The sequence below is a fragment of the Giraffa tippelskirchi genome, chromosome 5 (genome assembly GCF_054371585.1).
Source record: "Giraffa tippelskirchi isolate mGirTip1 chromosome 5, T2T-mGirTip1v1.2.pri, whole genome shotgun sequence".
Classification (NCBI taxonomy): Eukaryota; Metazoa; Chordata; class Mammalia; order Artiodactyla; family Giraffidae; genus Giraffa; species Giraffa tippelskirchi.
This window is the reverse complement of record NC_137279.1, coordinates 177,060,086-177,084,649: the sequence shown is the minus strand read 5'-3', so window position 1 is coordinate 177,084,649 and position 24,564 is coordinate 177,060,086. Positions and strand designations below refer to the sequence as shown.

General features: G+C 44.3%; 1 protein-coding gene across 15 annotated transcripts in view; it reads left to right on the top strand.

The window, feature by feature from the left end:
* CFAP57 (cilia and flagella associated protein 57) overlaps positions 1-24,564 on the top strand; it is a 65,909-nt gene that overhangs the window by 303 nt on the left and 41,042 nt on the right. For 8 of the 15 annotated variants that reach the window (XR_014054539.1, XR_014054538.1, XR_014054536.1 and 5 more), the window contains exons 1-9: positions 3-85; positions 312-484; positions 6,213-6,529; positions 7,885-8,171; positions 10,360-10,567; positions 15,057-15,209; positions 19,364-19,503; positions 20,282-20,447; positions 21,174-21,287. Coding sequence is in view for 8 of the 15 variants with exons in the window: in XM_081492860.1 (XP_081348986.1) it covers positions 328-484; positions 6,213-6,529; positions 7,885-8,171; positions 10,360-10,567; positions 15,057-15,209; positions 19,364-19,503; positions 20,282-20,447; positions 21,174-21,287 (1,542 nt within the window). In the remaining 7 variants the exon portion in view is untranslated. Of the gene's footprint in view, positions 1-2; positions 167-311; positions 485-6,212; positions 6,530-7,884; positions 8,172-10,359; positions 10,568-15,056; positions 15,210-19,363; positions 19,504-20,281; positions 20,448-21,173; positions 21,288-24,564 lie in introns of those variants that run through there. The other 7 variants (XR_014054535.1, XM_081492861.1, XM_081492858.1 and 4 more) reach the window with 2 other exon arrangements.

Below are 24,564 nucleotides of genomic sequence, written 5' to 3'. Positions count from 1 at the left end.
GTGAGTGCCGGGTTGCTTCGGATTCGTAGGCGTAGTACCCTGGACACACGCGTGGTCTGGTGATCCAGAGAACAGAAGCTTACAGGTGGGAGAGATCCCTGGGGGGGGTCGTCCAGAGGAGCAGGAAGCCGCGAGGGCGAAAGGAACGAGCAGATGCAGGAGCTGGGTCTGGGGCACCGAAGGAGATTGCTAAGGGGAGGGGGCGGAGGAGCTGTTCGGAGGCGGAGCCACGGGCGTGTCGCGGGGCGGGTGCGGCAGGGTGGGCGGGGTTTCGCGCTTCTCCTTGCTCACCAGCTGCGTTGCCTCTTTAGCGGAACTACCCGGACCATGTCCACTGTGGTAGCTCAGTCGCTGCATGTTTTTGGTCTTCGATCCCACGTATCCAACAATGTCTTCTTCTTCGATGAACAGATCATTATATTTCCTTCAGGAAATCACTGTGTGAAGTACAATGTGGATCAGAAATGGCAAAAATTCATTCCAGGTAAAACTGTTTCCAATCTGATACCTAGGTAATCATGTGAACCAAATATAACACCATAATCCCAATATGACGATTGAAAGAAAACTTTTTTGGCCAACTTGAAGATACATATAGTTTTATAAATGTAGAAGAAATACATGTCTACTTGCCTTATTTTAATGTATAGATTAATGAATCATACATACTTAAAGTCACATGTAAAATCATGTTAATTTAAAGGTACTTATTTTCACTGTGATCTAATGGAAAAAATTCTTTCGAAGAGTTTCACGCATCTTCATTATCACTCTCTTTGTCATCACCAGGGCTGCTTTTTGACTTCTCTAACAGTTTTCTAGAGTACACCACTTTCATTACAGACCTTTTGAATCCATTTATGATGAAGACACTGGAGATTTTACCCCAGGTCAGAAATAACCATTTGTATACTGTAACATTTGGTTTTGTTCACACTGGTCCTGCTAATGATATACATGATTTGCACACCTTAGCCACTCTTTTCCACTGTTTTCTGCGCTTAACCCGTTTTATTATGACATGCATACAAAAGATTGTATACTACATATATGTAGTATTTAAAAAACTATAGTAGAATGAAGATCTGCAAATCTACCAAAAGGAGAGCAAATAGTACATTACCAGTTCCAGTGTTTCTCCCTGACTTCATTCATCTCACATTTGCCCACTCTCACTCCATCCTAGAATTTGTAATTATTCCCTTATTTCTCTGTATAGCTTTACCACATATTTATCTGTGTGGCCTTATGTAAGATATTGTTTTTGTTTGTGCCACTTTAAAACTTTGTATAAATGTAATGGTAGTGTATGTATTCTGTGACTTGCTTCTCTTGTTAAACAACATACTTTGAGATTCATGCATTTTGTACATGTTAACTGAGTTCTTTTTATTACTATGCAGTATTCCCTCATATGACTCTAATGTCTCAAGTATATTTATCCATTCTAGTGTTGATGGATATTTGGTAACCAACATTTTTTTTTTCCTCTCTGGTGGCTCAGATGGTAAAGAATCCGCGTGCAATGAGGGTTCGATCACATTGGGTTTGACTTGGGTTTGACCCCTGGGTTGGGAAGATTCCCCCGGAGAAGGGAACGACTACCCACTCCGATATTCTGGCTGGAAGAATTCCGTGGACAGAGGAGCCTGGCAGGCTACAGTCCATGGGGTTGCAAAGAGTCGGACATGACTGAGTGACTTGCACTTTCATTTTTTTGCTATTTCAAACCTTGCTGCTACAAGCATTCTTGCATTCATGTGTTCTCATCTACTTGTGCAGAGATTCTCCAGGGCACACACCAAAACAGTAGTGTGGCAGTACTAGTTCACACTGCTGTTACTCCACAACCTCACCACCCCTTGCTGTTGTTCAACTTCCTAATGTTTTGTGCATTTACCTACTACTAATGAGAATGAAAATCTTTTCACATGATTAAGGGGCTACTCCTGTTTAATCTTCTGTGGAATGTCTTGTTTAAATCTTTTATCCATTTTCTATGTTTTGGGAGGTAATTTTCTTACTGATTTAGGGTCGCACTATATTTTCTGTATGCTAATCCTTGGTGATATGTATACATACTACAGACAATTTCTCCCAGTTTGGAGCTTGTGTTTTCTTCCTCCTTATGGTATCTTGATGGACAGAAATTCTTGGTTTTAATGAAGTCAAATTTATCAACCTTACTCAAGCTAATTAATATATTCCCCTATATTATCTCTTTGATAGGCTCCACATTTACCTTTCATCTTTTAGGCTCTGGGTTAGAGTGTGCTGAGTGTGTTAGGGGAATAGTGAGGAACCCAGTATGCCAGGAGCAGGGTGAAGAGAGAAGGAGGAGCGAAAGGTGAAGCAGAGAAGTAAGCAGAGCAACATCACATGGGCTTTGAGATCAAGGGCTCCTACTCTGAGTAAAATGAGACGCTGAGATAGAGGATTCTGAGCAGAGCGACATGATCTGACTTATGTTTCTAAAGGTTCCTTCTGGCTACTGTTCAGAGAATAGATTTAAGGAGGGACAAGGGAGGAAATAGGAGACCAGCTGAAGGACTATTTATGTAATCCAGGTGGGAGAACATAGTGGCTTGGAGCAGGTAACAGGGATGGTGAAAAGAGATCAAAGTCTGGCTCTATTTTGAAGGTGGAGGTGACAGGTTTCCTCATTGACCTGATGGAGTTGGGAGAGAAAAGGAAGAAGCAAGGGTTTTGGCCTGAGCAACTGAAAGGATATGCAAATAGGATCTTAAGTGAGCACTTTGATGTCAGTTCTTGCCTGGAGAGTCCCATGGACAGAGGAGCCTGGCAGGCTACAGTCCTTGGGATAGCAAAGAGTTGGACAGGACTGAGTGACTAACACTTTTTCACTTTCAATTGATGTCAGTTATGGATTCAAGAGAAAGAGACCCTGGCTGGTGATAAAAATTTGAAGGTTGTTAGCATAGAGGTGAAAATACAAAGTCCTTAGAGTGAGGACTTCCCTGGTGGTCCGGTGGTTAATTCTGCACGTCCAATGCCAGGGACATGGGTTCAACCCCTGGTCAGGGAACTTAAGATCCTACATGCTTGCAGCATGGCCAAAAAATAATTTTTTTAAAAAATCCTTAGAATGGATTGGATCACCCAGGGAGTAAATGTGTTTATGAAAGAAAAGAAGGATAAAGACTGGGCTGTGGGGCCTTCCTACATTCAGTGCCAGGAAATGAGGAAGAACCTGAAAAAGAGTCTTTGGAGGAGTAGCCAAAAAGAGGAAATTCATATAGGAGGTGAACATATTTCAAGGAGAAATCAGTCATCAACTGGATTAAAACAACAGGAAAGCATTTACAAATGGCAATCAGCACATGTTAAGCACCCACTGGGAGTCAGGCACTAGTGATTAAAAGAATAAATAACCCAGAAAGCCAGGGCCCCTGGCCTCCAGGAGCTCTCAGCCTTGTAGTGGGGACAGGTATGTATTCAAATGAGCATTGGGACTATGTAAATGAGCAGGACACCTGCTAGGCCGGGTACAGCCCTGGGACAGAAGCACAGAAGAGGGGAGTAAACTGTTGTCCTTTGCCTTCTCCTGGCAGTCTCGTCTACACTCACACTTTCAACTCCCCACCATGACTTTTACCTCAAATCTGTATTTAAGTCCAAACATCTCCCCTAGCTTTCATCATATCAAGCTGCCTGCTAAGACCTCTTTACCTGAAAGTTCCACAGTATATCTCTCACACACAATATATCCAGAATGGAATTTATCATTTCCTTTTTTTTCTCCCTCTTTCCTTGAGACTCTACTTTGCAAGGTATCCAAACACATGATAAAGATATGATTACAAAAATAAGCTAGTCCTGTTATAAATATCCCAGAAACCAAATAATACACAAATAAATGAATACAGTGGGTAAGTTCAGTTCAGTTCAGTTGCTCATTTGTGTCCGACTCTTTTCAACCCCATGAATCACAGCACGCCAGGCCTCCCTGTCCATCACCAACTCCCAGAGTTTATCCAAACTCATGTGCATCAAGTCGGTGATGCCGTCCAGCCATCTCATCCTCTATCGTCCCCTTCTCCTCCCACTCCCAATCCCTCCCAGCATCAGGGTCTTTTCCAATGAGTCATCTCTTCACATGAGGTGGCCAAAGTATTGGAGTTTCAGCTTCAACATCAGTCCTTCCAATGAACACTCAGGACTGATCTCCTTTAGGATGGACTGGTTGGATCTCCTTGAAGTACAAGGGACTCTCAAGAGTCTTCTCCAACACCACAGTTCAAAAGCATCAATTCTTCGGCACTCAGCCTTCTTTACAGTCCAACTCTCACATCCGTACATGACTACTGGAAAAACCATAGCCTTGACAAGACAGACCTTTGTTGACAAAGTAATGTCTCTGCTTTTTAATATGCTATCTAGGTTGGTCATAACTTCCCTTCTGAGGAGTAGGCATCTTTTAATTTCATGGCTGCAATCACCATCTGCAGTGATTTTGGAGCCCCCAAAAATAAAGTCAGCCACTGTTTCCACTGTTTCCCCATCTATTTGCCATGAAGTGACAGGACCAGATGCCATGATCTTAGTTTTCTGAATGTTGAACTTTAAGCCAACTTTTTCATTTTCCTCTTTCACTTTCATCAAGAGGCTCTTTAGTTCTTCTTCACTTTCTGCCGTAAGGGTGGTGTCATCTGCATATCTGAGGTTATTGATATTTCTCCCGGCAATCTTGATTCCAGCTTGTGTTTCTTCCAGCCCAGCGTTTCTCATGATGTACTCTGCATATAAGTTAAATAAGCAGGGTGACAATATACAGCCTCGACGTACTCCTTTTCCTATTTGGAACCAGTCTGTTGTTCCATGTCCAGTTCTAACTGTATTAAATGAATTTAATACAACATAAAGGTGGCATTAGTAATTAGTGCTGGGACAACCAGTTAGGTATTTGGAAAAGCGGAACCAATTTAACTCATTTTAAAGTTTTTACCATCATGAACCCAAGATGAATTAAAGATTTCACTGCAAAAAAATGAAATCACAAAAAATTGGAAGCAAATTAGCATGTTGTTTTTGTTGCTCAGTCACTAAATCATGTCTGACTCTACAACCCCATGGACTGCAGCCTACCAGGCTTCCCTGTCCTTCACTGTCTCCCAGAATTTGCTCAAACTCATGGCCATTGAGCCAGTGATGCCATCTGACCATCTCATCCACTGTCACCCCCTTCTCCTCCTGCTCTGACTCTTTCCAAGCATCAGAGTCTTTTCCAGTAGTCAGCTCTTTGCATCAAAGTATTGGAGCCAAAGTATTGTTGCTTCAGCTTCAGCATCATTCCTTCCAATGAATATTCAGGGTTGATTTCCTTTAGGATTGACTAGTTTAGTTATATTCCTCTTTAAACCAGTGAGTCATAAAATACTATTTTTACCATTTTTTTAATGGAGGAAAGGGCCCATGAAAGCAGAAGTGGCTAGGGCCCACAAAAATTATAATGCTGACTTGATTACATTACCCACAGAAGCCATTTGAACTTCAGTCTTTACATCAGGCTTTCATTCTCATGCTTGTTACCACATGGGCAGGAAGATTGCTCAATCACCAGATATCACCTCTATATTCCAGGAAAACAGGGTAGCATGCATCCATTCTGGTTTTGAAGGAACCACAATCTTTACCATAAAGCCAGTCCAGTAGACCTCTGTGTCTGTCACTCAGCCAGAATGTCACATAGATCCCTTAATTGCAAGGGAGTCTGAGAAATCCAGTAGTTAGCATTCCAGCCTGAAAAGTGGAGGAAGAATATGGAGTGCTGGATGTTCAGTGCTGTTATCTGACCCTGCTGCACCTTCCAGACCCATCTAGGTCATCCCTGGCTCACACAGGTTGCTCAGCCATTGCCCACTGAGTGTAGTTCCCCCACCATCTACACCCTTTCTCACGTCCACACCTTTGCCCTTCTTGACCTGCCCCACCCCCCATCCTGTTCCCACTTTGTCCTCTTTTAGGAATCCTTCCCTGACTTCTCCTCCCACCACGGCCTCAGTGAGGGGCCCATCCTAGTTATTTTCAAAATAGCCAAGGCACAGTTGTCCTGAAGGATACAAGGATCAACGGTTACCTGTTTCTGCACTTTTCTCCTGTTGCCTTGGCAGCACTCACCACGGTGCCTGGTTTGTGCTGAATCTCGGTGAATGCATGGTCACCCCTCATCAGCCCCTCTCCTCTGTTTACAGGCTCAGACAAGAGTCAGGGCATGTTGGCCTTGGCCATCAGTCCCAATCGGCGCTACCTCGCTGTCTCGGAGATGGTGCAAGATAAACCTGTCATCACTATTTATGAACTATCAGCCATCCCCTGCCGGAAGCGCAAAATCCTTAATAATTTTGACTTCCCAGTTCAGAAGTTTATTTGCATGGCTTTTTCTCCAGACTCCAAATACCTCTTGACTCAGACCTCACCTCCAGAATCAAACCTTGTCTATTGGCTGTGGGAGAAACAGAAAGTCATGGCCATTGTTAGAATCGACACTCAGAACAATGCTGTCTACCAGGTACTGCCCGGAATAACAAATATTATGCAAATTATTAAAAAATAGTACAAGCTGTCTCTCATTGAATGCTTTCTATGTGCAGGAATAGTGCTGATTTCTTAAAATGCATTTTGAAATTTGCCACATGACACCGTATAAAGTATACGTAATTATTGTCTCTGTTTTAAAGATAAAGGAACTGAGGCTCCAACAATTTAGCAGGATCAGGACTCCCTGACCCCAGGGCCTGTGTTCTTTATTTTGGCCCAGAACTGCTTGCTGGTCACAAGTCAGGTTCAGAGGCAGGTTGATCAATTTGCTCTCTCTCCTGAGACCTGGCCTCTTCTGGGCAGCATTTCTGGGCAGTGGGAAGACTTCAGGAAGGTGATGTGAGGTTGTAAATGTTTAGGAAGCTATCCGTGAAGTTGCAGTTATGTGAGGAGCAGAAGTTTCTATTGTGCTTTGAGGGTAAAATGCAGAGGACGTATCAGGAGGCTTGGGTCCCAAGGAGGCTTTGCTTGGAGCAGTCAACCTGGTCTGAGATCTAGTGCTCAGTTTTACAGGTCCATGCCCTCAATTCTGTTCAGGTTCAGAGATACTGGCTAATCAGCATCTTGGGCACAGACGCTGTTATTCTCATAAGAGGCTGGCATGTGAACCAGCATGTCACAAGCAGAACACACACCATCTATCCAGTGTGTTTCCTCCCTTGAGAAGTGAAATGGTTAATCAACAGCTTGCTTGGTGATTACAGAATCAGAGCAAAGACAGGTAGAGCCTGAAGATGATTTCATCCAGGTCATAGTAAGGCATGATAAGCATCCTATTCAGAGCAGGGAGCGCCTTCTCTCAAACAGATCCGGAAACAGTCACTGGCTGCCTGCTCTGAACCTGCCACTGGGGGTACAGAGATGAAAAAGGCACAGCCGCTCCAGGTGCTCACCATCCCGGGGTGGGGGAACAGATTGTGACTGCAAATGGGGATGAGGGCAAAGGTAAAGGAGGCCTAGTCCCTGACATGTGGTTCCTTCGCCCTGGACAGGGCACATAAACCTGCCTGACCCTCATTTTTCTGTTTTTAGCTGAGCTTTCATTCTATTTTGCTAACACAGAGTTTGGTGATTGTCAAGACCTGCTTATCCTGCTTTTTGGTCTTCATCAGATGACTTTTGAAGGTTTCCTAATTTGACTCATGGACCCTACAAATATAATGGACGTAGGTCTGTCCTCTTATCAAATATGTCTTAAAATTATATGATTTAGTGATGTTTAAAGGATCCCATGAACTACTTGGACTAACTAATAATTAAATGGGAAATAATTCCATCCAGTTTAGTTTCATGTCTCTTTTTCATTCATTCTTTCATATTTTACAGGTGAGCTTCAATCCCCAGGATAACACTCAGATTTGTATCACTGGAACTGGGATGTTTAAGCTTCTCCGTTTTGCTGAGGGAACCCTGAAGCAAACAAATTTTCAGAGGGGAGAACCCCAAAACTATCTCGCCCACACCTGGGTGTCCGATGACAAGATTATTGCTGGCACTGATACAGGCAGACTCTTTCTCTTTGAATCTGGAGATCAACGCTGGGAGACAAGTATCGTGGTCAAGGAACCCACCAGTGAGACAAAGAACCTGGGGGTGATCCAGGAATCAGAGAGGTAACAATGCCCTCTGGGTTAGAGCTCTTAGAAAAACACACTCATCTTGCCAATAGCATCACCTCTAAAACAGCATTCTTTAAAAATCATTCCTTTATCTTTTCTAGTGTTCATCCATATTCAGGGTCAAATTTGATGTTTATAACCATAACCTAGGTACAACTATTTTTATTTTTATACCTAATCTCGTTTTATAAGTGTTTCCCTGATGGCTCAGACAGTAAAGAATCCATCTGCAATGCAGGAGACCCAGGTTTGATCCTGAGTTGGGAAGATCCCCTGGAGAAGGGAATGACTACCCACTCCAGTATCCTTGCCTGAAGAATTCCATGGACAGAGGAGCCTAGTGGGCTAGAGTCCATGAGGGTCACAAAAAGTCAGACACAACTAAACAACTAACAGTTTCACACTGGTATGAGTTAGTCTTCAAAACCACCTATTTTCCAAAATATGTTTTCTACTGACTTCCCAGTTTACTAAATCAGTTAAATAGATGTCCACCAAGCCTTTGCAGTGTGCAAGGCATCTTGCTAAGTGCTGGGGACACAGGTCCTCAGGACCTTATAATTTGATAGGAAGCAGTGGACTAATAAGGAAATACAAGGAAATGTCAGTCTGTATAATGAAAGTGTATGGACCAGAGCAGGGGCTCAGGATGAAGCTGTGAATTTTACCTCTACTGCAGCCAATAATAGTCATATCTTACTCATATTGGACAGTACCATTGTGTGGTCTAGACACTGCCTTAAACAGTGTAATATACTCTGTATATAACCTCATTTGAGCCTTACCCACCCTACATAGTATATATTATTATCACACCCATATTATAGACTCTAAGAAGTTAAATGCCTCATCCAAGATCACAGCACTGTTAAGTAACAGGCCAGGATTCAAAGCCAGATGTCTGATCCCAGTACCTGAGCCTGCAATCAAAACAGCACCCTGTAGATTCCTCTTCCTCAGTGTCTTTGGGTTCACCCATTTGTACCATCCCCATGCCAATGACATTTCCTTTTTGTCATGATTATGTTGAGAACTTCCTAATAAGGCCATTTCCCTCCAGTTTGCTGTGTTCACCATCTTTCAGTGAGTCCAGGACTCCAAGAATAAAGCTCAGACTCTTGAACTTGGCCCACATGTCCCTGCTGCTCTGACACTTCTCTATATCTGCAGCATCAGCTCTTGCCTCCCACATATCCCTCATGCACTCTCCTACTTCTGGGCTCAGTCTGCCCCTACACCGACCCCACTCCTCTGGACACTGCCACATCCCTCTTTGTCCTTCCGGTCCCAGCTGGGAGCCCCAGCTTCTGCTCATCTCAGACAGGTGTTCTTCCTCTATATCTGTCCTTAGGTATCCTTGTTAGCTGATAACTGGCCACTGCCATCCTACTCAGCAGTCCCTGACAGTCTTTATCATATGCCCCCTAGACCATCAGCTTAGGAACTGGGTCAGCTTATTTATGATTGTTTCACAAAGTCGTTAACACAACGTAACTCTGGTAAATGTTATATGAATGAATGAAAATATGCATAAATGAATGAAAGAGAGAGAAAGGAAGGGAAGGGGAAGGGGAGGAAGAAGAGAAGGAAGGAAGGAAAGAAATGGAAAGGGAGGGAAGGGAGGGAAGGAAACGGAAACCTGGCTTTAAATCTCAGCTCTTCCTCTTACTAATTGTGTGATCTTGGAAACAACCCCTCTGAGCCACTTTTTTCTAAACAACAAAATGAGTATGATAATAAAAACAGTGATCACAGAGGATTGCAAGATTTCCATATAAGTGTATAACCTTCCATCTTCCGTGGAGCTCCAGTAGCACTCCCAGCCAAAGGGGGCACATTTAGGCCATGGGAAGGGGGCTCACACTGAGTGGTTTCTCCCATGTGCATGCATGCTAAGTCGCTTCAGTCGTGTCCAACTCTTTGTGACACCATTGACTGTAGCCTGCCAGGCTCCTCTGTCCATGGGATTCTCTGGGCAAGAATACTGGAGTGGGTTGCCATGTCCTTCTCCAGGGGATCTTCCTGACCCAGGGATGGAACCTGGGTCTCCCGCATTGCAGGCAGGTTCTTTACCATCTGAGCCACACTCCACACCCCAGGACAGTCCTTCTTTCTCATCCCTGGCACAGTTCATCTCCTTGGAATCGTCTCTGTTATCTGTGTGTGCTGTTTTCTTTTGCAGCCTGATCGAATTTCCAGCAGTCACTTCCCCAGTCCCTTCCTACGAGCAGGTCATGATGACCAGCAGCCACAGCCAGCTGTCGCTGCCCCAGGTGTTTGCCATCGCAGCCTATTCAAAGGGATTTGCCTGTTCTGCTGGGCCAGGGAGAGTTCTGCTGTTTGAGAAGATGGAAGACAAGGAGTTTTACCGTGAGAGCAGGGAGATCCGGGTAAGGAGGGGAGGAAGCAGCAATCCTGGGGTCCAACTGGCATCTGTCCTCCAGGAGCAGAGCACTGACACAACGTCTGATGCAGGGAAAGGGGCTGAGTGCAGAGCGCAAAGGGACTCGAGCCATTTGTCCTGAGGGGAGTTTTAGGACGGATTGGACAGAGTTGTGATATAGAAATAGGGAGCTCTGGATCTGAATCCTGGGAGAGAACTTGAGCAAATTGTTTTCTCTTCAAGTTCAGTGTTCCCATAATGTATATGGATATTTTAACATCAAGAACACCACCTGATATGGGGCTTCTCTGGTGGTCCAGTTGCTAGTCTCTGCACTTCCAATACAGGGGACCTGGCTTCTAGATCCTTGGTCAGGGAACTAGATCCCACTTGCCACAACTAAGAGTTTGCATGCTACAGCTAAGATCTCATGTGCCACAACTAAGACCCAGCACAGCCAAATAAGTAAATTAATATCTTTTTTTTAAAAAAAAGAAAACTACCTGGGCTTCCCTGGTGGCTCAGAGGGTAAAGCGCCTGCCTGCAATGCGGGAGACCTGGGTCTGATCCCTGGGTCGGGAAGATCCCCTGGAGAAGGAAAAGACAACCCACTCCAGTACTCTTGCCTGGAAAATCCCATGGACAGAGAAGCCTGGTAGGCTACAGTCCATAGGGTCGCAAAAAGTCGGGCACGACTGAGCGACTTCACTTTCACGTTCACCTGGTATGCAGCAGGCATTCAGTAAATCTTTGGGGAAGAAATGATACAAACTGTTGTGGAGAGAGATTTCACATGGTTGGGGAAGAACCAGGAAGGTTTCAGAGTGTTTGAAGGTCATCTTTGAAGAAGGGTTGTAGAGGATGGATAACATTCGACAGGAAGAAACAGATCAGGAAGTCCAGGTGAAGGGAAGAAATTAAGCAAAGGTACCGCTGACAGGGAGCAGTCGTGTGTTTGGGAGATATCTGTTCCCCGGTGGAGGGGCCTTAAGTCACTTGAAGGGAACGGGAGGACTAAGGCTGGTGAAAAGATAGCAAACGCCAGCCTGCGGAGTGAGTATGTAAATGGGCAAGGCATCCTGTTTTCAGTGCAGAAGCACTGTGCTTTACAAAAGTGATCTGCCTGTGATATTAATACACAGTGTGGGCGATTTGAAGGCATTGGATATGAAGTGGTTAAACAAACACACATTAAATGAGTTAGGCTTGACTCTTGAGGTTCCCTGGCTGAGTGACTTCACATGAGTAGCTGAATGTAGCAAACCTGTGTCTCTTCATTAAGGAAACAGCTCACCCTGGTGGTTATCGAAAGGATTAAACATCTGTGTGATAACTGGATGCAGTTCAGTTCAGTTCAGTCGCTCAGTGTCCAACTCTGCAACCCAGTGGACTGCAGCATGCTAGGCTTCCCTGTCCATCACCAACTCCCGGAGTTTACTCAAACTCATGTCCATCACATTGGTGATGCCATCCAACCGTCTCGTCCTCTGTCGTCCCCTTCTCCTCCCACCTTCAATCTTTCCCAGCATCACGGTCTTTTCCAATGAGTCAGCTCTTTGCATCAGGTGGCCAAAGTACTTGAGTTTCAGCTTCAGCATCAGTCCTTCCAATGAATAGTCAGGACTGATTTCCTTTAGGATTGACTGGTTGGATCTCCTTGCAGTCCAATGAACTCTCAAGAGTCTTCTCCAACACCACAGTTCAAAAGCATCAATTCTTCAGCACTCAGCTTTCTTTGTAGTCCAACTCTCACATCCATACATGACACTGAAAAAACCATAGCTTTGACTAGACAGACTTTTGTTGGAAAAGTAATGTCTCTGCTTCTTAATATGTTGTCTAGGTTAGTCGTAGCTTTTCTTCCAAGGAGCAAGCGTCTTTTAATTGCATGGCTGCAGTCACCATCTGCAGTGATTTTGGAGCCCCCAAAATAAAATCTCTCACAGTTTCCATTGTTTCCCCATCTGTTTGCCATGAAGTGATGGGACTGGATGCCATGATCTTAGTTTTTTGAATTCTGAGTTTTAAGCCAACTTTTTCACTCTTCTCGTTCACTTTCATCAAGAGGCTCTTTAGTTCTTCTTCACTTTCTGCCATAAGGATGGTGTCATCTGCATATCTAATGCAGTGCCAGGGCTCAATAAATAATGTTAGTTATTCTTACAGTTAGGAATTAGTCCTGAGGTTTTTTTGTTATTGGAGCCAAAAGGCAGTGAGGTCTAGGATCGCAGCAGTGAGAAACAGAGAGAGCCTTCGTGAAGGTTAGTCTGTAGGACGTCCCCTGAGTAGATGCCGCAGCCCAGAGATAAGGAGCTCTCAGGGAAGATACCCAGGCTCAGTTCAGGGTGCTGGGAAAAGACACCAGGAAATAGGGGTTAAGAGCAAGGTGGGTGGGCACTAGGGGGAGTTCGTAAGTTTACTTTGACTATAAAACCGTTCACTCTTTTGTGTGTTCATTTATTTAACAAATATCTATTGAGGGTTTGCTATGTGTCAGCCTTTACGCTCGGGGCTGGGACGTAGATGAGAAGTAACCACACTGAGACTCGTCCTTAAGGGCTCAATCAACAGGCAAACGAACAGATATAAACAGATAGTTGGATGAGAGCAATGCTATGAGGAAAATACAGCTGGGAAAGGACAGGGAGTAAGAGGGGCTTCTGTTGTAGAAAAAGTGGCTAGGGGAGCCCCCCCCCCGAGGAATGCTGACACGGCCAGAGACAAGGACAAAGTGAAGCAGTGTGCAATGTGGTTTAGACCTTGGTAGTGAGATCACTCACAATACATCCATGGCACATACACACTCACAGGCTCACAGCCACACACGCGTATACACACACACACTCATATACACAACCATTGTGCTTGGCTTCTATCTGGCGCATGGATGATGCTTAAGTTTCACTGTTTTAAGTATTTATTATTGTAATTACTACTGTTGTTTTCGGGCTTCCCTTGTGGCTCATCTGCTAAAGAATCCGCCCACAGTGAGGGAGACCTGGGTTCGAGCCCTGGGTTGGGAAGCTCCACTGGAGAAGGGAAAGGCTACGCAATCCAGTATTCTGGCCTGGGGAGTTCCAAGGACTGTATAGTCCGTGGGGCCACAAAGAGTCAGACACAACTGAGCGACTTGCACTTTCACTTTCGCTGTTGTTTTCATTGGATCCTCGTATTGGGTAAAATCATTGGGAGAGAAAATATAGAGACAAAAAAGAGGACTGAGGTCAAAACTTAGCGTTTCCCAATTTCAAGACTGAGACAGGAGGAGAACCCAGCAGGACACTGAGAAGGTGAGGTCGTTCACTCATTCAGGCAACAAATGTCTGTCGGTCACCTGTCAGGGGCCAGGCTCCGGGGTGGGGCCTGCAGTGGGCACATCGGACATGGCGCTTCCCCCAGAGACCTCACTGTCTGGGGGAGGGTGTGCGGCCACACCATGCAGTCGCTGAGTGCCCGCCATGTGCCAGGCCCCGCTCCAAGCACCAGAGGACAGAGTGGGAACAGACAAGGTCCCCGGTCCACAGGCTCCTGTTCCACTTTATGCTGTGTGACACCTGGGACAACAGAGGGAACTCCTGGTTCCCGTGGGCACACTGAGGGACTGTCAGGGCCCACTCAGCCCAGGGCGGTCAGGGAAGGCTCCTCAGAGCCCTCGCTGCCCAGAGAGAGCAGAGGGAGTAGACCTCATGAGGACGGGATAGGAGGTGCAGAGGAAGGCAATCCACGCAGTGGGAGGGCAGTACAAGAGTCCAGGCTGTTCAGGGGAGGAAGGTGCCAAGGTCACTGCTGCAGGCTCTAGGAAAGCCCAGAAGATGAGGGCTGAGCAGGGAGCTGGGCTTTGGTGATAAGGAAATTTCTGATGTTCAGGAGGACAGTTTTAGTAAATGAGGCAGTGGAAGCCACATTATAAGGAATTAAGAACTGAGTGGGTAGTGAGGATGCAAAGGTGGCATATGCAGACCAGATTTCAGTAAGTTTGGTTGTTCGTAGAAGGAGAAGAGAAACAGGGAGAAGGAAACCTCATTTAATAATGTCCACTGGGAACTCCAGGCCCCCTGCAGGAGCTGCGGGACCCCTTCTCTTCTCTCTGCCCTGTCCCCCACCCCATGTGAGAGAAAGGCCTCAACCTTCCCCTCCACTGCCCTGAAGCGCACTGTGTACCTGGGGCAGGTAGGCGCCTGCACTGAGCTCCCACCAGCTGGGTGAGAGTAGGGGCTAGACTAATGCTTGTTCTGAGGGGGCATCTCAAACAGATGTACAGATGAATCAGTTTCACCTGTGCAGCTGCCTTATTATTCAGCCACTAGTCACTTAAAGGTGAGTAGGAAACCCACAGAAACAGGCACCTCAAACCCTCCCTTCTCCACATCTGAGAAGCATCCAGGAAGCAGGCTGATCAGGAATCTGTAAGCTGCAAGTATCTGAGAGCCTCTGAAAGTCCAAGGACACCTGACGATGCAGAGGCCTTGCTGACCGCTGTCCTGTGTCTTGGGCAGATTCCTGTGGATCCACAGAGCAATGACCCAAGTCAGTCGGACAAACAGGACGTGCTCTGCATGTGCTTCAGCCCCTCCGAGGAAACACTGATCGCCAGCACCAGCAAGAACCAGCTCTACAGCATCACCATGTCCCTGACAGAGATCAGCAAGGTGAGTCTCGCCAGCAGCGCTTCCTGCCAGCCGGGGGACAGGTCACCACTAGGCAAATTTTAATCCAATTCCTGAACATAGGCCCATTCACCCCTTTATAACAAAGCGAAAGAAACTCTTAATTTCAAAATGTCCTTGTAGGAGCACCCCAATACCCGCAGGGGGCCGGGGTGGGGGATGCCGGAATCTGATTGTTGTAGCCTCTTTGTATGGCATTACCGACTCGATGGACATGAGTTTGAGCAAGCTCCAGGAGTTGGTGATGGACAGGGAAGCCTGGCGTGCTGCAATCCATGGGGTCGCAAAGAGTCAGACACGACTGAGTGACTGAGCTGAGCCTCTTTGGAGAACATCTTGGAGGTCTCTCTCAGGTTTAAATTGTGCCTGTCTTTTCCTCAGCAAGCAAGTGTACTTCAGGTATTTAATGTACTGCAGTACCTCTCCTGTGCACAAAGATGTTTATGTGTAAAGGTTTATCATTGCTTTTGTTTTTAAATAATAAAGAAAGCCAGTATGAATACACTGTAGATATTGTGGCAAAAAGGATAAAAAAAAAGCACCTTGTACTTATAAAAGGTTCACTTTATCAAGCAGACATTACAGTTTTAAATTTGTATGCAGCTAATAGCATGGATTCAAGATATAACCTGCAAACTTTGGCAGAACAACAAGGAAAATAAACCACCTACAATCACAGGAGGTTTTAATATATCTTTTTCAGCAATGGTGGTTTTTAAAATAATAGCCCTATTGAGTTATTCATACACTATACAATTCACCTACTTAAAGTGTACTATTCAATGGTTTTTAGTATATTCATAGAGTTATGCAGCCATTACCACCATCAATTTTAGAGCGTTTCTTCACTCAAAAAAAAAAAATGCTCTTTAGCTATTATGCCCCCATCATCCCATCTGCCTCCCCCCAGCTCTGCTGCTGCTAAGTCGCTTCAGTCGTGTCCGACTCTGTGCGACCCCATAGACGGCAGCCCACCAGGCTCCGCCGTCCCCGGGATTCTCCAGGCAAGAATACTGGAGTGGGTTGCCATTTCCCCCAGCTCTAGGCAGTCACTAATGTCTTGTGTCTCTATAGATTTGCCTTTTCTGAATGTTTCATAGCAATATGTAGACTCTTATGACTGGCTTCCTTCACTTAGCACAATGTTTTCAAGTTTCATTCATGCTCGAGATTGTATCAGTACTCCATTCCTTTTTATAAGCGAAAAATATTCCATTGCATGGATATACCATTTTTGTTGGTCTAATCATCAGTTAATGAACATTTGGGTTGCTTCCACCTTTTGGATATTATAAATGCTGCTGCTATAAATATCTATGTACAAGTTTTTGTGTGGAAATATGTTTTTATTCTTCTTGGGTATGTATCTAGGAGTGGAATTCCTGAGTCAAGTAGTAACTCCATATTTAACCACTTAAGGAACTGCCAGATAGTTTTCCCAAAATGCTGAACTGTTTTATATTCCCATCAGCCATGTACAAGTGTTCTAATTTCTCTGTATTTTTGTCAACACTTATTCTTATCTGATTTTTAATTTACATTCATAACAGTGGTTGGTCTGTAGTTTTCTTGTGATGCCTTTGTCTGCATTTGGTATTGGGGTAATACTGACCTCATAGAATGAGGTGCAGAGATAAGGTGGAAAAGAGAGAGTTGCTTTTGTTTCAACACAAGGGAGATTTGAGTGTATTTAAAAGCTTGTAGGTTAATATGTAAATCATTCTGTCATATACTCCAGACTAAGACATTTTTATCATTTCACGTGGGGGGACCTCATTCACGAGGACTCAGCAAGGACTGATTTGATGGCCGGATCTTCAGTCTGTCTGCTTTCTCCATGTAGAGGGGTGAGCTCACTGCATAGAGCTTCTCTCCCTGCTGTTAGGCGTGCCTGGAAAGGAGAGCACCAGACCAGAGAGTGGGATCTTCCATAGAGGGGTGTTTTCACTCTCTCTCCCAGGATGTGTAACTCTCCTGCCCGTCTCCACTCTGCCCTTAGGCCCCTGAATTATACTCTGTTCGGCTGCCAGAGTGATCTTTTCAAAACCCAGATCTGGCTGTCACAAAATTCACATGTTGCACCACTTTCACCATTGTCACAGCCTCAACCCCTCAGTGACCTTCCGGTGCTCTGAGAAGAACTGAACTAGGTGCACGGGGCTGGGTGATGTCTGACCCAGGCTGCACTCTGCAGCCATCACCCCACCTGATAGAATGGGCCCTTTGATCACTAGGAGTCTGCATGTTCCTTCTGCCAAAAGGCATCAGCGCTCCTGCCTCTGCCTGGGGCACTCATACTCTCCTCTCCCCCACATTAGTTCTTGTTGGTTCTTGCTGAGCCTTCGAGGGGGAAGAAAGCTACTAGGAATATGCTAGTAGAGACAGGGAGGTTGAAGATATTAGAGGAAATATGGGAAGCAGGCGGAGAATGGGAATAATCTGTGCCTACCCCCAGTTGGCTCAGACAGTAAAGAATCTGCCTGCTATGTGGGAGACCTAGGTTCGATCCCTGGGTAGAGAAGATTCCCTTGGAGAAGGAAATGGCTACCCACTCCAGTGTTCTTGCCTGGGAAATCCTATGGATAGAGGAACTTGTCAGGGTACAGTCCATGGGGATCGCAGAGAGTTGGACACAACTGAGCGACTTTCACTTTCACTTTTCATCCCCTCTTTCTGACAGCCCAGCACCTCTTTCTGATATAGCAGAGTGGGGTAGAATAGATGCAGGTAGTTTCTAAGTGGGGAAGGGTCTGAATTTGAGGGAGTTGCCAGCTCAGCCTTTGTCTTGGCTTGTGAGCAAAGTATATATACCTCATTGAGTTTCCCAATCATCACTCCTCATGCAGAAGTCCCAGGTATAATGCTTCTGATGACAAACACCTGAAATTTACAGGGAACATGCAGACCCTTGCAATAGGATACATTTTAACTTGAAATCATTCACCCAGTTCTCCTAGCTGCAGCTGATGGAATTATACAATCTCTCTGCAGAGAAATTTGGGAGTACTCATTGCTGCTGCTGCTGCTTAGTCACTTCAGTCGTGTCCGACTCTGTGCGACCCCATAGACGGCAGCCCACCAGGCTCCGCCGTCCCTGGGATTCTCCAGGCAAGAGTACTGGAGTGGGCTGCCATTAAGATTCTTAATACAATTCAGACCATTTTGCCCTGTATTCCATTTCTAGAAATGTATCTGTTGTGTGGGGCCCAACCTATTGGTAGTGAAGCCATCAGCTAGGAATGCTGGAGGCACTCACCCACGGCTGCATCTCTCCCAGCAAGCCCCACGCATACTTCCCCCACCAGGGCCAGTGCTGGGGCCAGACAGGCCCTTTTGGTTCTTACTACAACTGAAGGATGCACCTGAGCAAAATCCATCAGGGAACTTTGAGGAACAAGATTTCTTATTCACATGTCCTGGAGGGTACATAGCATGCCCAAGGGCCGTAAGCAGTAAGGCCATGGGTAAAGAGAGAGGCAGACCAGGGGCTCTGCCTTTATCAGGGTTTGAGGATGGAGTGTCAGGCTTTTGAGAGTTCACTATTTAATGCTCATTTAGCCATGTGTGTGGGAATTAGGGTACAGGAAGAGTGGGATCATTCAAGAAGTCAGTTATTTAAGTATCCAGGGCTTTCTACAAAAGGGATCTTCAAGGGTGGGAGCAAAAATTCTTTAGCTGATTGTTTTGCTGGTAACTGCATCATACAACTGCAATATGTTTACTCAAGCTGGAGGTCCTTTGAAATAGATGCCTTGAGACTCAAAAACTTACTGTCAGGCACTTACTCTACAATATCTAAAGAAGTAATCAGAGAGGTACACAGACTTACTTGCAAGAATACTTAGTCCATGTTACCCCTTGATAGCAAAAAATTGGAGACCACCTAAATGTTCCCACAGTAGAAGAATGGATAAATTAAATCCTGGTATATTTATAGAATAAAATATTTTATTGCCATTAAAATGCTTTAAAATAATGATAGCATGGGAAAATATGCATTATGTTAAAGCAACTTGCCCACAGTCTGATTTCTGTGCATCTGGGCCAGTTAACGTCTATAAGCAGTAACGAGAGCTGGAGTACCTGGCCAGTCTTTTGCTTCCTCTGCTCAGTCTGATTCTGTGTGATTTCTCCAGGGGGAGCCTGCCCACTTTGAGTATCTGATGTACCCGTTACACTCGGCATCCATCACTGGTCTAGATACTTGCGTCCGCAAACCCCTCATTGCCACCTGCTCCGTGGATCGGTCCGTCCGCATCTGGAATTATGAATCAAAGTAAGAAATGAAAGGCTTTGCTACTGGGGTATGCAGGATTTCAGTTGTTAAATTTTTCCATGCAAATTATTTTAGAGAGTTTTCAATTTTAATTACTTAGAAGCTTTCATCTGGAAACCTTTTATAAAAAAATTAAGTCCGTCAGACTTCCTTTTTCTCTTTTCACTCTTGCATGAGCTAGAAAATCACTTTGTACTTTATTAAGTGTTTACTATGTGCCATACAATATGCTTGGCCCTGGGGAAATAAAGAAACCAATATCTCACCTCCTTCCATACCCTCCTGTGTCCTTCGACCTTTCCTGCCCCCGCGCCCCCCACTGGATCGGTTCTTTGTTTCATGGAGCTCTCCAGATCATTGTTTCCTCCTTTTAGTCCTGATCACTGCCCCAACAACCCTCAACTTCCAGCGATTTTATCCTCCAGGCACAGCTTCCCTGAGAATCTCCAGCCTAGGTTGGCCCCAGAATATAACTTCTTTGCTTTTACGTATACCTGCTGGGGCTGCTAGGGAAAAAATTGTGCAATACTTCTGAGTTGGAGATCTGAATGGAGCTGTATCTTCAACATCCCTAAACATCCCTTAATCAGTCCCTCCACATGCCATACTCATTGCTAAACACTATCCTCAAGTAACCAAAATCTAGATAAAGAGGCACCAATAATTACAAGTAGTAAAGTGTCTCAAATGCTGTTATAAAAATACATACCAGATACAAGGGAATGCTCAAGGGACTTAATGGGCTAGACTTATATTAAGTAATGTATCTTTTTCACAGCACTTTGGAACTATTTAAGGAATACCAAGAAGAAGCTTATACAATCAGCCTTCACCCGTCTGGACACTACATTGTGGTAGGGTTTGCTGACAAACTACGCATTATGAATCTACTCATTGATGATATACGTTCTTTCAAAGAATACTCTGTCAGAGGGTGCAAAGAGGTAAGAACTGCTGAAGGTAAGTATCTTGGAAAGTCAGAGTTGAAATATCAAGAACTAACACAGCTGGGGAGGGAGACCAAAGAATATTTTAGAGAATTTTAGTGGCTTAAAAAAATTCAATTTTCCACCAAAGTTATTAAGTGTATTGGTCCTATCCCTTTTCTTTTATGCGCACTAGAGTATATCTTTGAACCAAATCACGTGAGATCCCACCTGCAATCTGTCCTCTCTGTGACTGTGGAGTAATTTTTTTTAAGCATTGAAAAGAAAGTTATCACGTATTCAGAGTCACAGTTGGGAGGACAGGGTTGGCAATTGGGAGGGATCAGGGAAAATGAGCAACAGTGAAAGACAGTAGCAGCCTATCTGATTTCCCCCATCCCCACCCTGAAGATGACTTACAGAAATAAGACAGAGCTTTAAAGAATCACTTTCCCACTCTGAAACTTCTTCTACAGGCCAAATGAGTACTCCTCTCTCTGATCCGAACAGCTTCATGATTCATGCACATGGTAGTGTCAGCATCTTGGCCAGTATGAGCTATAGGAATAGTGATATCAAATAGGCCAGTTCTGAGTCCTATTTACACCTTTCCCCAATTCCCAGTCCCGCACGTGGTGTCAGCATGAACTCTTTGGGAAAAGCAGCTCTCCACTACAATCTCCACTACAACCTACTAAACCACTCTTTCTTTCACTCTTGCTCTCTCCCTGTATTTCCTTGCAGTGTTGCTTTAGCAATGGAGGTCACCTGTTTGCTGCAGTCAACGGGAACGTGATTCACATTTTTTCCACCACAAGCCTAGAGAATATCTCAAACCTGAAAGGACACACAGGGAAGGTAAGTGAGTGAGCAGTGTCCAGGGAACCAAGGGCACAGAGTCAAACATCATACTGGCCAATGGGATATAAGAGAACAAAAGAGAAGTGATTTTTTCCTTCTCGGAGGTCCCTGTCTAGTTGAGGGAAAAGACAATAAAACAAATGCACGTACAGATTTAAGTACTAACTGCAGAAAACTTGATGAAAGAAAAATACAGGTTGTTAGAAGAGGAAGTGATGAGGAGTTGACATGATGGAGATTGGGATGTTCACAAAGGCATGGTCCTAAGGAGTGAGTCAGAATCAACCAGACGGATCTGATGGGTCAAATCGTTGCCAATAGGGATCCAAAGACCCTGAGATGGAGATTGCTAGGGGTAGAGGAGGAACTATCTGTGGAAACGTAGGTGTCAGGAATGAAACTTGGCGTGAGCTGAGATTGGTGAGGTTAGCAGGGCCTGAGTTCTTGAAATCTTGTTCATGGAACCTTATAGGCCCTCCTAGCTCAGCTGGTAAAGAATCCACCTGCAATACAGGAGACCCCAGTTCCATTCCTGGGTCGGGAAGATCCCCTGGAGAAGGGATAGGCTACCCACTCCAGTATTCTTGGGCTTTCCTGGTGGCTCAGTCGGTAAAGAATACACCAGCAATGCAGGATCCCTGGGTTGGGAAGATCCCCTAGAGGAGGGCATGGCAACCCATTCCAGTATTCTTGCCTGGAGAATCCCCATGGACCCAGGCGCCTGGCGGGTTACAATTGGTGCGGTCGAAAAGAGTCGGACACCACTGAGCGACTAAGCACAGTACATACTTTATCCTCCTTTTTCCTTGAAATCACTGAAGACTTTCAGGCCAAGAAATGATATGACCCTATTTGCATTTTACAAGATTACTTTGGCTGCTGAGTAAAGATTGTATTGAAAGGGATGTATAGAAGTGGTAAGGAGATTGTTGTCTACGTGATAGATGATAGTATTTTGGAGCAGGATGGAGGTGGTACCAATAGGAAGAAATGGATGGATTCAAAAGATATTTAGGAAGTTAAACCAGTAGTACCTGAAGGTAGAGTGGATATGGAGCATGAAGAAAAGGGAGATGCCAGAGACTGAAAGGGTAAGAAGTCAGCAGATGAATTTAGATAGAAAAAGCAGTGGGAAAAGAACGGCATTTTAGGCAGCAGGACGTGTTACAGGTGAGGGGATGGGAGTGTAGAACAGGACGGTGGTTTGTGATTTATAGACTGGGACACTGAGCACATCTGAGAAGTGATACAAATAGGAGCTGGAGAAGTTTGCTGCATCATGGAGTGTGTGTATGCCATGCCAAGGAATTGGACATTAGTCTGTAGGTGATGAGAAATAACTGGAAGGATTTAAGAAAACAAGTAATGGGATCAGAAAGATAATTTTCCAGACAGTATTGAAAACGGTTTAGAGGGAAGGGAAGCTGGAGTGAAAGAGGTCAGCTAGAAAGTGAGGGTGAGAGAGGAGTTAGGAACTAAACCATGGCTTCTGTAGTAGGGACAGAGAGAAGAAAGCTATTAAGCTCCATTTTGGACGAGTTATGTTTGCTGTGTCCAGGAGTGTGGCATGTGAGAGTAGAAGTCAGAAAGAAGTGTGGGCTACAAATTCCAATTCAGGGAATTAGGTGGTAGTTAGTGGAAGTCAGAGGCATAGATTAGATCACCAAGTGCTCATGCAGAATCTGAGATCTTGGTCAGGAGACAGGTGACCAACATGTAAGGGACTGGTAAAGAAGAGAGAGACTGCAAATGAAGGTACAGAGAGAACCTGGTATCAAGGAATTGTATCAGAGAAGCCAGGGAACTAGTTTCCAGACAGATAAAGAAGTCAGTGACTATTGACTTCAGCAACTAACGGGTCATAAGTGTAAGTGCTATTAAGCACAAGTATATTGAGAGCTCCTGAGCTTCCTCCGCTCCAGCAGTATGATTGCAGAGATGTAGAGGAAAGCACACCAGATGAATGGGATGCTCTTTCTAGAACCACATACATCCCCATAGGAAGCCCTACCTCACCAACCCAGGGGAGCAGCTATTTGTTCCATCACTTTACCAGAATGTATAACACTTGTCTCTAATCAGGGATATATGTTAGGTTTACAGGTGTACTATTAAAAGAAAATACAAAAACAAACAAAAAATATAGATGGAGCATGCAGCTAAAACCATGCATATAGGGAAATTTTTCACATTAAACATGTATTGGAAGAATAACAAAGATGAAAATCAGTGGTACAACCATCCATTGAAAAAGATAAGTAGAACAGCAAATTAATTAAAAAAACAAATTGAAGGACATCATAAGGATCATCAAAGCCAAACTTTGTTTTTTTGAAACCCCCAAATGGACAAACCTTTAGCAAAATTGTTTAAGGGAAAAAAGAGAGAGAGAAGATATAAGTAACCAACATGAGTAGCGAAAAGGGGTTATCACTACATGTCTGATAGACATTTTAAAAGATTTTAAGAGAGTATTATGAACAACTTTATGTAAATAAATTTGAATAAATAGATGAACTGACAAATTCCTAGAAAAATTGAATCTATAACTTAAAACCTGACAAAGAAAACTATCACTGGAGAAGTTTATCAAATTTTGAAGAAAGCATGACACTAATCTTGTGGGGCGTGGGGGGGAGGGGGACTCTTCTAGAGAATTTTTTTTTTAAAGTAAATACTTCCAACATTGTTCTAGGAGGCCAGTTGTGATATCTAGTTTGGTATCTAGTTGTGATACCAAAACCTATCAAAGACATCCCAAGAAAGGAAAATGGTATGCCAGTCTTTTGTGTGAACATAAAGATGTCCTAAATAAATTATCATCAAACCAATCCAGCAATATGTTAAAAGGATAATACAACATGACCATGTTGATTCACTCTAGGAATACAACATTGTTTTAGATTTTGAAGTCATTAGTGTATACCACATTAATATAGTAAGGATGGAAAAGCATATGCTTATCTTAATAAATCCAATATAATAAACCAATAACATTAACAGTGTATCAATAACATCACAGGTTTAAAAAGCACTTAAAATAATGGAGAATGTACTTTTATTATAAAAAAATCTAAGACATTTATTTTAAAAACCTACAACAATCAGCACACTTGATTATGAAATACTGAAAGACAGAGAACAAAACATGATGCTTCTGTTAGCCTTATACTGAGTTCTATCCAGTGCATTAAGGCACGAAACGAAAATATATATTAGTCCATGTGTTGTGCTTAGTCGACTGCTCAGTCACGTCCACCTCTTTGCGACCTCA